The 14939-nt window shown below is 47.9% G+C and overlaps 2 protein-coding genes across 2 annotated transcripts; one reads left to right on the plus strand and one right to left on the minus strand.

Moving 5' to 3' along the window:
• Positions 1-522: 522 nt before the first annotated feature.
• Positions 523-10086, minus strand: TrAFT101_002315 (uncharacterized protein; the record flags this gene model as incomplete). Its single annotated transcript, XM_066126565.1, has 1 exon — positions 523-10086. One exon carries the CDS (start codon positions 10084-10086, stop codon positions 523-525), a length of 9564 nt encoding a protein of 3187 aa, XP_065982668.1.
• Positions 10087-10888: 802 nt separating this feature from the next.
• Positions 10889-14642, plus strand: TrAFT101_002316 (uncharacterized protein; the record flags this gene model as incomplete). The annotated part of the gene is made up of 6 exons (XM_066126566.1): positions 10889-11284; positions 11355-11665; positions 11742-11969; positions 12023-12752; positions 12825-13193; positions 13265-14642. The coding sequence occupies exons 1-6, from the start codon at positions 11019-11021 to the stop codon at positions 14640-14642; spliced, it is 3282 nt and encodes a 1093-aa protein (XP_065982669.1). The 5' UTR covers positions 10889-11018.
• Positions 14643-14939: the final 297 nt, after the last annotated feature.

Genomic DNA, 14939 nt, shown 5'->3' on the forward strand with positions numbered 1-14939 from the left:
GTGTAAGTTGACCATACTATGTCTGACTTTGCTCGCATCAATGTGACCCATCTTTCGATGATGGTAATTCAATAGTGCTAAACACATCCTGGAGACCTAATGATGGACCGTGCGCTCATTGACGAGGCAGGTACAGTATGAGGGAAGATTTTTACACTGTCTCTAGGCGTGGGTCTAACAATATCCTAGACATCAGTCAAGATGACAGTATTGTACACTCAAGTATGTTGTGCTAGTGTCGGTGTCTTTTGATCAACTCATTCACAAGTAAAGTATTAATAAATAGGTGGATTTAAAAATGTGCCTCAGATAAGTAGAGACAAAAGTTAATGTTACTGCTCACTAAAATGAGTTATAAAAATATTGACAACCAGTGGCGAGGTTGCTAATATTCAGAACAGAAGTTGCTGCCATTTCCATGAGTTTCTTGACACTGGGATGAACTATGTTTTTTTTTATAAGTTAATTAACCACTTTGTGATAGTTATACAAACTCTACTCCCTCACTACGCCCAGTTTGACCTATTTTGTCGATATCTTGCCATAGCGGACCAACATGTAGACATCTTCAATCTTATCACTCTCTTTGAGGTTCTTGGCCGTCACACTAAACTCCCATCCCTTCCATTCAGGTTTCTGAAGCTTGTTCTGTGATCGAACCTGCCAGCCTGAAATTGATTGTGAATCCCACTTGCCCTTAGCCACTGACACGGTCATCGCGTTGACCAGTCCCGTACTCTTAGACACCAATGTGATGCCCTTAGCATCAGCAGTACCACGATCCCGAGCCCAGAATGGAAGTCGTTCATAGAGGTCGCCCAATTTCATCGTTATAACTCGGTCACCCGCTCCTGCAGCTTTATCCTTTTTGGCCGCTGCCAGTTGGCTATTGAACCCGTACCATTCGTTAACAAAGTCATTCTTCAAACTGCACATAAACCATAGTCCGTTGTCACGGTTAGCACTGGAGTTATCAACAGCTTTGAGTGCATTCTCAACGGCACCGTTAGCGGCGCCTCGGAGACAAGCGCCACCCTCAAGAGATGTGTATTGCAAATGCAACTGCACATCCGCGATACTGTCATAGTCAAAGCGGCGCACCTTGGTAGGTAAGTCAATCCTCCAGGAAGAGACTACGCCAGCTCCTTCAAATGGCAGGTAACGATCCCCGGCAAAGTTGAGTTCAAAGACACCAGTGTCATGTGCGCCCGAGCTGATGGCCACGGCGGAAATGGGTACGCGGTCAGTGCGGAAGGCTTCGTCGTTGCCGACAGAGATGCTAGACCACGATGAGGCATATTCATCGGCTGTAGATGCTGTTTGCAGCACGCGGTACTTGTGCTGTTGCAGAGTCAATGTCGCGTTGACGCCGGTGTGAGGACCGACAACAGCGGGGATGGTGACAGCCACAGAGCGGATACGACGCATGTAATGACCTGGGAAGTCCATATCAAAGAGCATTTCATTCAGCGAGAAAGTCGTGCTGCCGGAAATACGAAGACGCATGAGAGCCATGGGGTCAACTTGACGCAGCGAGATGGTCTTGGTGACCTCATAATCGTGTCGACGTCCATCGCGATGGGCTGCCTCAAGCCTCTTGAGATCTAGATAGAGATGGTCAGCAGACAGCAGACCATCTCTAGAAGCGTCCCAGTAGCCGCCAGGCCGAAGAATGGATGGCTTGCAACCGTTCTCAAAAGATAGAGCGCTCTCAGCACTGCGTGCGGTGCTCAAGGCCAGAGTATATGCTTGAAAGTAGAGGTTACGAAGACTCTTCTCAACCCAGCCGTACAGCTGTTCGTTCGTGTACTTGTTTCGTAACCAAGTCTCAACCTGCGCTGATTCCTCAACCTCTGATTCCTGTAGCTGGAGCTCTTGTTGTGCCGCCTTGACACGCGTGCTTTGGATCTCAATTTGTTTGTCAATGCTCTTGATCTCGCGACCGCGCATGTTAGCCTGCATGCGACGATCCTGGAGTTGACGTGTTAGCTGAGCCTTGCGTCCAGCTTGAGCCCCCTGCTCCGCTACCACCATAGAAGCCATCTTGATGGCCGCCGATCCGGCCTGCATGCAAGTGGCGATGTTGCTACCTCCACCAGCTGCTACAGTAGTTCCGACACCCATTGGCATAGCATTGATAGACACGGATGGCACCATGCAGAAAGGCGCGACAAGTGCGTCAATACCGGCTGAGACAACATTCAAGACCATGGCCGCGGTGGCCATGTCCATTTCGTACTCCTCATGCTCTGACATACGTAGATCATCCTGTGTTGGCTTGCCAATGTCCTGCTTCAGGTCCTTCCATGAGTCTTTGATCTTGGGAATCAACGACTCTGGCTCTCCGATCAAAGCTAGATAGTAGGCCAGCTGAGACACGGCCGAATCACGATTGAGCTGTAGCGAATCTATGGTTTGCTGAGCCTCAGTCAAGTGCGTCTCCTTGATACCTCGCATCATGCGTTGAATGGAGGTAGCATGTTGCGCTCTCAACACACTAAATGCTTCCGATTCCTTCTTTTCAATGGCACTGACTAGTCGCTCACCCAGGGCTCGAACCTCCCCGCAAAGTTCTAGAGCACGATGGAGTAGAAAATCGAAGCGTTGACGAGGTAGAGGACTGTCTCTATCCCCCATAACCATGGCTGCCGCGCTCGCGTTATCGAACCCATGTGCACTCAATGCCACAAGTGCCCCTGGATCGATAGACGGCTCAATGACAGCGTAGGTAATGGGACGACCATCGATATCTAGGCTGTTCCGGACATTGAAAAGACGCTGTTCGATAACGCTGCGCACCTGTCTAAACTTTGGGTTTAGTGGCACTCCGAAGTATGGAGTACGCAGAAATCCAACAACGTTCTCCTTAGTTTTGTTTTTATTCACGTTTTGAGGGGCACCCTTGATCAGAGCCAACTCTGGCGAAAACGGAAGGTTGATGTCGAATTTCATGTTCTCTCGATACAGCTTCTCAAACGTCCACGGCTCACGACCAAAAGAAAGTTGCTCAAAGCTTGAGTTCCGACCAGTGCTCTTGTTGTCATCGAATCGATTGATCTTTGGAGGTTCCGGCCCAAGGACATGCGTGGCCTCGATATAACGCTGAGTTGCTAAAGGTAGGCTCTCCAACGTAGCCACGCGGAAGTGTACATCGCCGCTGGCAACGAGGATATCGACGTACTTCATGATGATCCATTTCATGTATGCTTCGGGTCGGCCTCGAGCAGTCGCATGGACAAGTGCTCCATGGGAGCGGCGTTCTAAAATTGCCGTCTGCAGCTCGCTATTGGTATCAAAGCTTGGAGGTATTTTGCTCTGTTTCTCATTTGCCGCAATCCTTCTGGCAATGTCCTGGAATGGAGGAAATCGCCATGCCGAACCGGCAGGATGCTTGAGGACTTGAAGTGTTACAGTTTCGCCCTCCTTCGGCGAGAGCGCATGCGCACTGGCATCTAGAGGCGATACAACGACCTCAAAGCCAACCTGAACCTTGCCATCGGCGGCTTTGGTAGCCACACTCTTGATCAACCTCTCGACGTCGACGTCGACGGTTGGATCAAAAACAAGTCGAGCTACCTGGAGAGCTTCATCAAACTGTTGAGTGGCGTGGAACCGGTCCATAGCGAGCATAACAACGTGCAAACCAAGCTCCCAGTTGTATAGAGCACTTGGCTGCCCTAGTTCGTGGCAGACTCTGTTGTCATACGCACCAAAGGCTTCCAATCCACCTGATGAAGCCGTGGATACAAGCTCGTTATAGACGCTTTGTAACGGGTTAGTTGGGTTCACAGCCGCCTCCATCAGAGTAGTAGCGGAGATGTGGTCCACTACTACGGTATCCATCTTGTCGCGTACATTATTGGCTGTCCACCATATGTTGCGCAACTCGTCTCTTGGAACGTTGAAGTAAGTCCTATTTGTGCCGTTGGAGTGCTTTGCGCTCACCGCTAGGCCAGTGAGCCGTTGTTCCTTGGAATCCATGGCTAGAGTCCAAGTGAGTTCCGTGACGTCTTTCTGTCCTTCAGGAACCTTTCTCTTCTTGTCTATAGAACTTCTGTTAAGTTCATCAAGTGCTGTAGGGACCCAAGCAAGCAACGCCAGCTTCGACGTCCCCTCGTTCTCAGGAGTCTTGGCGACGGTGGTTGTCTGCTTTGGCAAGGACATATTGCTGTAGTCTGTGGCCTTATCTGTCGTTGTATCGACCTTAACGCTGATCTGCTGGAAGGTAGTAGGAAGCCTGCGATCTAGAGCGAGACCGGCCTTTGAAGATTCACCTGTAGTCAGATCAAGAGCACTGATTTGGTCAGATATGAAGATGAAATGGCCGACCACGGTAGCATGGCCATCGTCAGAATTCGTATAGCTAACAAGAAGAGTTACAGGCCCTGTTTTCGAGCTCTGGATTGTATCAACACGGAACTTGCTCGCCTCTGGCATCATAGGAGATTCGATAGTTACACTACCAGGAGACATGCGCTTTGGTGACCAGTAGCCATTGACCAGCTCAGTCCAGGACATAGTGATTTCCCAGATGCGTCGTGGAGCCATCGTCTTGATTTCAGTATTACGTAAATCTTCGAACTTGTCAAGCTTTTGATTTGGGTCTTGCTTTCTGTCCAGTGTTCGAGGGACGACCTGAGGCAAAAATAGATATAAGCGGCCTCCGCCAGCTATGACAGGCAGTAGATAAGCCCCCGAGTTGTTCAAACGTGAGCCATCCCAACCTGACTCGACAGAGGGGATATCAATCTCGATCTTAGACCAAGGCTTCCATAATCGTCCACCATCTGACCATTGTACAATCAGACTGCGGTAATAGAATTGGTGCGGCGCGGCACGTGTACGTCCAAATATATGGAAGCTATCCGAAACCTTGGTTGTCGGCTCGTGAGCGTAGGCAACGATCTCGAGGTTGGAAATCACATTGAGGCCAGTAACATACGTACGAATACCCTCCACGAAGGTCGTGATGCTGAGGTTTTTCTGCATCAGGCTGGCTTCGAAATTCTCAAATAGATCACTCTTGTCGTCTCTGAAAGCTGGGTCTAACCAGTTTTCGGGATATAGGAAGAGTTTGCGGTTGGCTTCCCAGAGACTATACTGACGCATCCAGTCCCACTTGGCTCGTACAATACAAGTTTTGGGTACACCCTTTTCCATCCCAAGTAGACATCGCTGGACAAACAGCTGAATGACTGAGATAGCTTGCTTGATACGAGAAGTGGATAATTTAGGTCCCATCTGGACATCGATCAAGAAGTGCTCAAACAAGCCGTCGGCATCCCAAATTTTGAGATCCTTTCGAACATATGGTTGCTGAAGAAGATATGCAACCAATGCACGTCTCTGGTTCTCCATGAGCCGATTATCAGTCTCCGCGCGCTGGTCTGGCATGAGTCGTGTTTGAAGACTGCGTGCTATACTTGAGACGTTTGCTGATAGCAACTTTGGAGGCTGAGAAAGAGTAAAAAGTGTTGCCATACTGGGTTGCGAGGCCAAGCCACCAGACGCTCTGCCTAAATTGTCATCCACCTCCATAATTGCTTGTAGTCTGTAGATGGAATCAACATCACGCAGAGAAGATATCCTCACAGTCATGTCAGTATCCTTAATGTCAGGGTCCTTGGCGCTCAGACATGCAGCAATCCTTGTTTTATCCCATCCGGTGCCGGCATTGATGTGAGATGCAATCTGATCTAAGGTTGCACTCTTCTCAGTGCTCAGCCAAGACAACATGCTTAGGAGAGGGTTGCCTTGTGACTCTGTAGTAGGTGGAGAAGTGTTCCGTCTTAGGTTGCAATACCTATTGAGCTGAACAAGATCCTTGAGTGATGGCGCATTTAAGTCAAGGGCTAGCATTTGCCTCAATGATGATCCATTCTCTTGAGCCTTTTGAATTTCTTGAGCTTGCAAGGCACTGGAGAAGAATCCGAGCTCTTCAGCAGTTAGTGACATGGCTCTACATATGCTTACAACGCGTAGAATGGCAGCGTTGATCTCAGAAGCACGCTCCGTAATGGCTGATGAGATCATCATCTTTTCGTTCATGTCCGTTGGTAGAATCTTTGGGGTCGACCACTGGAGCTGTGACGCTGCGAAGTTGGCCACCAGCAAATATGCTTGACCACCTCTCATACGAGTGCTCATGAAAGACTTGGAATTGGGGTTGTAAGATATTGATATACCGTTGACTAATAGCGTCGGGAGCTGATTTGTCAGTGCTCCCGTGTAGTGGAGGGTGAAGATATCTGTTGAGTTGGGTGTGAAATAGGCATTCAGAGGTTCGTTACTCGGCTTATCAGTAGATTCGCTTAGCAATTTCATGGCTGTCATGACAGACTGAGTCGTATTTTTGTCGGAAGGCGAAGTAACACGTGCAATGCGTGAGATGATGACAGCCACAAGCGACACATCCAGATCTGGCACAAGCTCTTTCACAACATTGAGTATAAATGCTTCTAGTAGATCTTGGATAATTGTTGGGCCCGCCAATTCCACAAATGCCTGTCGTCGTTTACGAACTTGCATTGCGACTTCTGAAAGAAGCGCTCCTTCATCCTCTTTCTTGGCTATGACTTCGGGCCAATCCTTAGATAGATCGCTAACTGCGTATTTTTCACTACCAAAGCGTGTTTCAATTTTGGATCGCACTTGGATTGCTTCAGTCGCCATCTCAAGGATTGCATTCTTGATGTCGGTGGTCTTATCAACTGGGAGGTCTTTAATGACGAGCGACTCAGACTTCTCGAGTTCGCCCTGTGACAAGATACCAATCAACTGCAACTCAACGACAACATTACCATTGAGGTCAATCTCAGGAGTAAATGTAATTTTGTATGAGAGTCCCGCAGCGGCGATGGCGAGATTGTCGAACTTATCAAAGACTCCAATAGAAACTCGCCTGACTTGGGCTTTGGTGCCTTCAATGAACTCAGTTACAGTTGGAGCCGTAGCTGAATCAAAAGTTCGAGCTGCACAATCGGCAACATTGAGGGCGGTGGCTACCTCACTGCCGTTTGATGTGCCATTGACTGCAGTCTGTCCTGATGCTGAGACGAAAGGCACCGATTTGCGAATGTTCTTCGCACCTTCGAGAATGGATACCGCTGTTGGAAGACCAGTGATCGCTACTTGTGCAGAGGGCGAGGCATTGGATGCCAAAAGCACGGCTGAAAGAGTGGGCACTGTCCAACCAGCATCAAACAGTGCTTTCCATTGCTGGATCACAGTCACAATAGACCCAGGATCAGCCAAGGCTGCTTTCCCTCCGGTAACAAAGAACAGGCTGAAGAAAGCACGGGATTGTGTTGGAGGTATAGATAGTATCCTGCATAACAAGACATGTCGATATAATGCTGAGAATGTAATGACATCGAGATCCTTGTCTTTCTGCTCGCTAGCCGCTAGCAGATCATCAAAGAACTCGATGGGCCAGTCAAGACTCACACAAATGCCGGCCTTGTGTAGACTCAAGGGAAGAGCCATGGGCTTTTTGTTAGGTCCCTGACTCAATTTGAAGTAGTCGCTAAGTTTACTCCGGGTTCCTGACTTAGCTACGGGAGAAGCAAACAACTTGTCTACCTCTGCGGCTGCAGGAGTAAGGAACTTGCGATGCATGAGTGAATCCTCGCCGTATGTGTCAATAGGTCCCCAAAGGGCCAGTATTGCCGCAGGTTCGATGTCACTAAGCTCACTAAGTGTCACGACGGCAGCGAGACCCTTAAGAACAAATGGTGTAATGGATATGAGCTCTCTTGAAGGACCTACGTTAGTGCTGTTGCTTGTACGTGTGGCGTGCGGACTTGTCGCCATCTCAACGTTACGAAGGCAGACAACTGCAGCATCGACTTGCTTGACCGACCACCCAAGCTTGGCCTGGACTCTCATGAAAGATTGCATGGAGAAGGCAAGTTCTTCAGTGAGAGGTTTGAAAGGCGGCTCAGCAGCGCTGGACAGGAGACGGAGTTCTTCAAGGGAGTTAGTGAACTCATCAGAGCCTGTTTCATTGGTGATAACCAGGTGCTGGCCAAAACACTGCGTCTTGACCAAGTCCAAAATATTCTGGAATGTGAGTCCCGATCGTCGCATCAGCTGTTTCTTGATTCTCGAAAGTCCCTTCTGAGGATCTAGCAGAGCCTTTCGAGCCGCTGCTGCTCCCATGACAGGAGTAATACTAACTGGAGTCACAGTGCCATCAACCTTCGCCTTTGTCGCTTCAACCTGCATCTTCCTCATAAAGACAGCTGCATCATAGCCCCAGAGATCAGCAGCGGTCCAAGGGCAACCCGTATCAATCTCCAGCTTGCTCTTAGATAGACCCATGACCAATTCGGCGAACCAAGCAGGGTAAAAAGTCTCGCCGGTGATGGCGACAAAGTCTGCCAGTTGCATGCCGAGTCTCTCTGCCGCACGATGCCGCTCCATAACTTCGCACACGCCCGACTCAATGCGTAAGCGTCTTTTCTCAGCCTCTTCACCCGAGGAGGTTAGAATTGAGGCTGGAATATCACGCAAAACCAGCTCTGTCGCTTGGAACGTAGTGATGAGCTCCAGCATGGTCACGCGGAATGTGGTAAAGTATTGAGCCACTGCATCTCGAGCCTGATTATATGGAAAGTCGGAGAAGGGAAACATTTGCTTAGAAATTTCCTCATACACCTTGGCATTAGTGTTCCCTGGACGGTACACTGCAGCATCTGAGTGGTTGTGACCACCATTGTCAGGGGTGTTGAAAGCCAGAACACTGTCGTAGCGGTAGCCAGCGGTGGTGTTGAACGCTATAAATGACTCCAAAACCTCGTTGACGAGACTGACATAAGGTATCAGGGTTTGTGCGTTTGCACAGGTCAGTTGCAACTTGGTTAGGTCGGGTCTTCGTAGTCGAAGACTCTCCAGCAGATCAGTAGATCCATGAACTGTGGAGCGCAACAAACTGAGCAAATCTGCATAGTACGCGGACAAGCTAGTTACAGAGCAACACGTTTCACAGGCCAAGTCTTCAAGTTTGAAAATATCTGTGAGATTGCTTTGAGCTGTCACAGATATTTCGTCGTCCTCTTCGTCCTGCTCCATCTGCTGGATCTCGCGAGCCGCAATGTTCGTATACTTGGCTCTTCGTGAGTGCATAAGACTGAGCCAGAGGTTTTCGTTCCAGCATTCAATACGCTCCGCACAATCATATGCTTTCAGAGCATTCTCTTTCTTCATTTTATACTTTACCATTTGCATAATCCAGTTCTCCTTGTCGGCTTCAGTGACTTGCCGAATGGTACGATATCGCCGGCCATATATGATGGGAATATCTTCTGGGTCTTCGGTCATACGAGCGAGGCCTTTCAGAGACTGAACAACTTCTGAAGCTTCTGGTAACCCTTTTTTTACATCCTGGCCCTTGGTGAAGGTGGTGATGCGAGTGGCTGCTCGAGCAAGGAGATCTGGACTGCCGATATTGACAGCCTCCTCCGTCATAGTCGACAGGATAGCCTGAACTCCAGCAGCAATCGAGACGGGGATAGATGTCTCAAATTTTCCCTGTGCTACAAGACGATTGATGGTTCGCAAAGGCTCTCTATTGAACACATCGCCACGCAAACGGTCTAGTACAGCAGCTGTGAGCTCTTTCGGTGGTAGATTAGGTGTCTCCTCGAGTAGTGCCCCAGTCGGAGCTGCAGCCGCTGCATTGTCTTTCAAGTTTACAAGGGTGTCTAAATTGTACCGAGGAAATAACAACTCAACCAGCCGGTCGTTCAGCTTGTTAGGCTTGCTTGCTGTCAACCTTTCTAACAACCATCCGCAGATAGCCAGAGCCACGGTACCTAAGCCACCCAGGTCCGGGTCAGCAACATCAGCAGCATCAATGCAGTAGGCACATAGACTTTTTAGGAACTGGAAGAGATAAATAGACTCCGAAGAGGCATTGCCGCCACGTAGAGCATGATCCAGGACTTCAATCGGTGTTTGCGTGGAAAAAGCATTATCGTTTTTCTTTTCTTTCAGTACTTTCTTGGCACCATCATCTAGTCCATTTTCGAGAAAAGTGGCAATCTGAGGATGAGAGAAAAAGCTAATGGCTGTGAGAGTTGCCATGTTGTGAACAACAAAGGGGGAGAATGTTTGGTGAAGTGTATATTCCACTTAGTATGTGTGTATTGATCCGATATTCAGAAGCCCCAATACACAGTGAGGAAACCTTTTGCCCATAAAAAGGTATTATTTCATGAGACTGGGAGAATTGGTTATGATAATTCTCTGTAACGCTACCCATATGAATTTATTCCGTTCGGTCTAGTTAGTCCGCCTCGAGACTCGCTCCAGCTGGAGGGGTGTATTCAGTTTTACTCCTCATACCCCCTGATTCGGGTCAAAGCTCTTCCGCACTGTGCCAGCATCGGGCGCCCACAAATTGGAAACCCTGGCCTCTTTCGCCCCACTGTTAGTTGTCCTCACTAATATGGTATAGTCTTCGCAGAAGTCTCGGCCCGCCCCTGCGGCCCGTCACCAGAGTCCCAATCTAGACGGGGTGCCGAACCCCGGTACTAAAGCAGGGCAAGACATAGCTGAGTATTGCCAAGTTTCCGAGACCGGATCCTACTAGACCACTGGGCAGTCGCCACAGCAGCTGAACTACTGGTGATAGTGCCTTAGGATGATATATTGTTCTTAAAGAGGCAAACTATTGAAGTTACTAGATCAAAGCCGAAAGGCTAGAACGGTCTTTATGCAAGTAGCAAGCCATGATGTGGCTTGTGCAGTATTTTCAATATTGTTCGGGCTGGGCGGCTGACGAATTCAACAGCGCTCAGGCCGACGTTGGAGATCTCAGTGAAACTGACAATATTGCAATCCCTGACCATTTCCTCATCCCCATTTCTTTTAAGGCCCATAAACACTCCAGACAATCTCACGATTTTCCCCTTTGCATGTCAGGTTTCCACCCAGTTCGCTGAGGTTAACCCATTTCTATTAACCCTAAATACGCATTCACGTACATCTTGAGGCAGTTATTATATTCCGGCAGCATGGCTCCGCTCTCTAGATTCACTGTGTCGCTCCGTACCGATGAGACAAAGCCCAACGAGTATTACCACCAGATCTGTGCTCTTTCGGAAAACACCATAAATAAAAATTTCGAGAGACTCTTTGCCCAACGCGGTGATGAGATTGCAAAACTCAAATATTTCACGGGTGACATCAAAGCTGGCAATTTGTCGGCTGTTCTTGACCCGCCTCGCGTCACCCTGCAACTACAAAATGTTGACAATCCTCAACTGCTATTCCGTGTTCGGTACGCAACGGCCGTTCCCCAAATATTATGCCATTTTATTTCTGAGAACTGTCCCTAATTATCTTGATAGCTTTAAGTCTGGTATTTTAGTTGTTGGAAAAGGAGAAAAGAACACCATCAAGCTCGATGGCTGGGAAGTGACTGTTTCTGCTTTCATGAATAATATGATTGCCAGCCCGGAACATCAGAATTTAACAGACAAGCAAATTAAAGCCGCAATTAAAGCCAAGGCGGAGCTTGAAAAATCGTATGACTTTTATTCTCCTGCTACTATAGACGAGCAGAACAAGGCTCGTGATCCCAACGTCAAGGAAAATATTGTGGCTCGGAAGATGAAGCCTGGCGAATACTCTATCCATCGTCTTTTTGCGGCAATCAGTGGTAAGTTACTGTTGTTGATTATTACATATATACAGCTTTTTGGTTTTATGCTGGCTAACGTAATAATGGGGGTCAGAGGGCTCTTGGAGCGCGCCCCTTCTGGAGGAATCTTCAGTGCCAGGGCCCAATGGAACCAGAATGACTCTGGAAAAATGGATCAAAGAGCCTGAAAACAGTGTCCAGGCTACTAAAGTTACCTCTCTTCTCGGAGAGTGGGCAGCTACCCACACTCATTCCGCGTTCTTTACCCTTGGTCTTCAGGTGGAGTTGCCTGAGAAAGAGGAAAGCCACACAGCTACGTTCAGTAGGTGGTCCTAGTTGATTCAGTTGTAGATCAAAATGACTGACTACATTTAGTTCCCACGTCTCTTCGTTTGCAAAATTACCCATATTTCACGAACGACGAAATCGAGACACACAAGAACCCTGCAGACTTTCCCGTCGGATTTGAAAATCGCCCTTACAACTGTTTCGTATATTGCGAGGCCACTGATGGTGCGGCACTACCATCCGTCCGCCGGCTTCCCTTCACCGGTAACCTTGCGGAGCCCGATGGGCCCAATAAGTTGGGCGAGATCAATGGCAGTTTTGTCATCAGCCACCAGCTATTCATGGATCGCCACCTATTGCCATTGCTCAGAGAACTTTCTAAAGCGATTCAGGTTATTCCATTACGACCTACGTGTAAAACAAGCGACAACGGGGGTGATATTTTCGCCCCTCGTTTTGCCTTTGGCTGCGATCCTTCAGATCCCGAGGATAAGAGAAAACTACCAAACTCGCAAGCTGACCGTGGAAATCCAGCAGACAAGTTCTTTGACTGGAAGTGGTCTCCAACGGGTGGGTATGAGTGGTCTGATTATGTCGAGGCTGATGGAAGTGACCGAGACTACCATGATTTCGTTGGATATAGGCCAGGCGCATTCTTCCGAAGGTGGTCCATGAACTGCAAGATGAGCGTCAAGGTCACTTGGGTAGAGGGTCAAAGTAAAATGAAGGTTGCAGGCCGTACCGAATATTTTCACTGGGAAGGTTATAATCGATCAACGCCCAACTTCAGTCGCCAGAGTGGTGCTCTATGGGGAAGGTAAGTTTCCTAAATCTATAATGGTCCCTTTGATTGCAGTGAAGTCAAGACTTACTGACGTGTGATTGACAGATTCACCACAATCGTAACATGGAGTTTCATAATTGAGCTCGCAGTTCCGAGCGAGGTGAAGACAAACAAAGAAATACTGAATGGCGTAATTGAGCCTCACGTCAAAGGTATCGATGAGGCCACTGGAATGCCGACTGATTTCAAGTTAAACACTGACGATATGTCGTATGTGCTTGATAAGACTCACCTCAAGGTCGGCCTCGCCGTTGAAGATCGCGTAAAGGCTGCAGTTAAAAATATTACTGCCAACTTACAGAACAAGTTCACAAACGTTGGCCGTTTTTATTACCCGGGTGGCCAGGAGCTCACATTTGGAGATCCATTGCTTACTCGACAGGGTGATCTCATTGCTACTATTACATACAAGGAGTGAGTTCTCTGAAAAGCATTGCCAAGCTCTCTGTGGAAGCATATAGAACTGACAGATGCTCCCATTAAAGCCTACCTCCCGGTCGTATTGGTGTACGACCGGCTAACACTATGAAATATGAGGTCCCAGCACCCACCGAACCTCAGACTGTTGAAGCAGACCCCATCCTTGAAGCAAGGGATGATGATTTTGCATGTCTTCTGTCTTGGGGTGGTCAAGTTGATTCATACGAACCACCAACTGAAAAGGATGTACCTGGTAGGGCAAAGATAACTTTGCGTGGTAGCAACAACACTGGCAAGACCATTGCCTTCCGTCGCCTACAGATCCATATGCTTCCTACTAAGTTCCCTGACAATGAAGTAAAGAGTCTGTTTCCTGAAGATAACCCTGACTTCTGGGAGGACCCCAAAGTTGTTGAAGCTGAGTGGAAGAAGAGAAGGGAAGCAAGAAAGGCTGAACGTGCTAGGAAGAAGGCTGAGCGGGAGAGAGAGGAAACTGCACGATTAGCCAAGGAGAAGGCTGATAAGGAAGCTGCAGAAGAATCTGCACGATTAGCCAAGGAGAAGGCTGATAAGGAAGCTGCAGAAGAATCTGCACGATTAGCCAGGGAGAAGGCTGATAAGGAAGCTGCAGAAGAATCTGCACGATTAGCCAAGGAGAAGGCGGTTACAGAGGCAGGCAAGACGAAAGAAGAAGTGACGGGTGGCACCACACCGATAACACCTGATCCAAGCACTCCATCTAGCCCCGAAACACCTCCAGCTGCAAAAGGACAAGATGCTAGTAGTACCAAGGAACAGAGTTCTGGCAGTGGCTCAGTCCCCTCAACTGAGGAGTGGGTGGTTCTTAAGGCTGATACTATGCAGATGGAGGAGCAAGGGAACGCGGCTCCGCCACCTACCAACGTCAGAACTAGCGTTGATAGGGATAGACCAGTGGCTCCTGAAGTCAAGCCCTCACACTCTGTCTTGAGCGATCTCGGTAATATTGTTCGAACCATTGAGAATAAGCTGGGCTTCGTGGACGAAGACGATAATCAAGACCCGGAGCCTGTGCCACCAGTGCCCAAGGCCAGTTTCAGTTATACATCCCAGGGAATTACTCAAAATGGCCAATTCCGTATCAATAATGAAGATGGAGAGATCTTTTTTGATATTGTGCCTGTTAATGAGGATGGTGAGGTAGAAATGGGAGGCAAGATCATTTTGCCAGCTCACGCCAAAATCAAGATTGTCCTAGAGGGCGATGTTTCGACATTTGGGCGATTTATTCTAGATGTGGGTGAGTTCTGGGCAGACCCAACAGCTCTCGATAGTGATGTATATGATGGAAAGTATCCTCATACGTTTATTTGCGCCGAATTGGATATTATGGGTGGTGGCGAGATTAATGTTGTTTCATATAACGAATCGAAGAAGATTCAGGGTATTATAGAAAAAGAATAAATAGTTAAGTATATATTAAGTTAAATTATATAGCAGCTATAGTTATTATAATATATTTATTTATTTATTTATTATTACAACCTGACTCTTATAGTTGCAATAATAGGCCTACAGGGTAGGCAAATCTGGATTAATATAAAACCGACCTATTAATTATAAATAAATTATTAGATTGTTTTAATAAGCTAATAAACCCTAAATAAATTATTAATTTTATAAAATAATCTTTAAAAGTATAACAACTGTTACAACCCAACTCTTATAGTTGCAACTATAGGCCTACTGGGTAGGCATTGC

The sequence above is a fragment of the Trichoderma asperellum genome, chromosome 1 (assembly GCF_020647865.1).
Source record: "Trichoderma asperellum chromosome 1, complete sequence".
Classification (NCBI taxonomy): domain Eukaryota; kingdom Fungi; phylum Ascomycota; class Sordariomycetes; order Hypocreales; family Hypocreaceae; genus Trichoderma; species Trichoderma asperellum.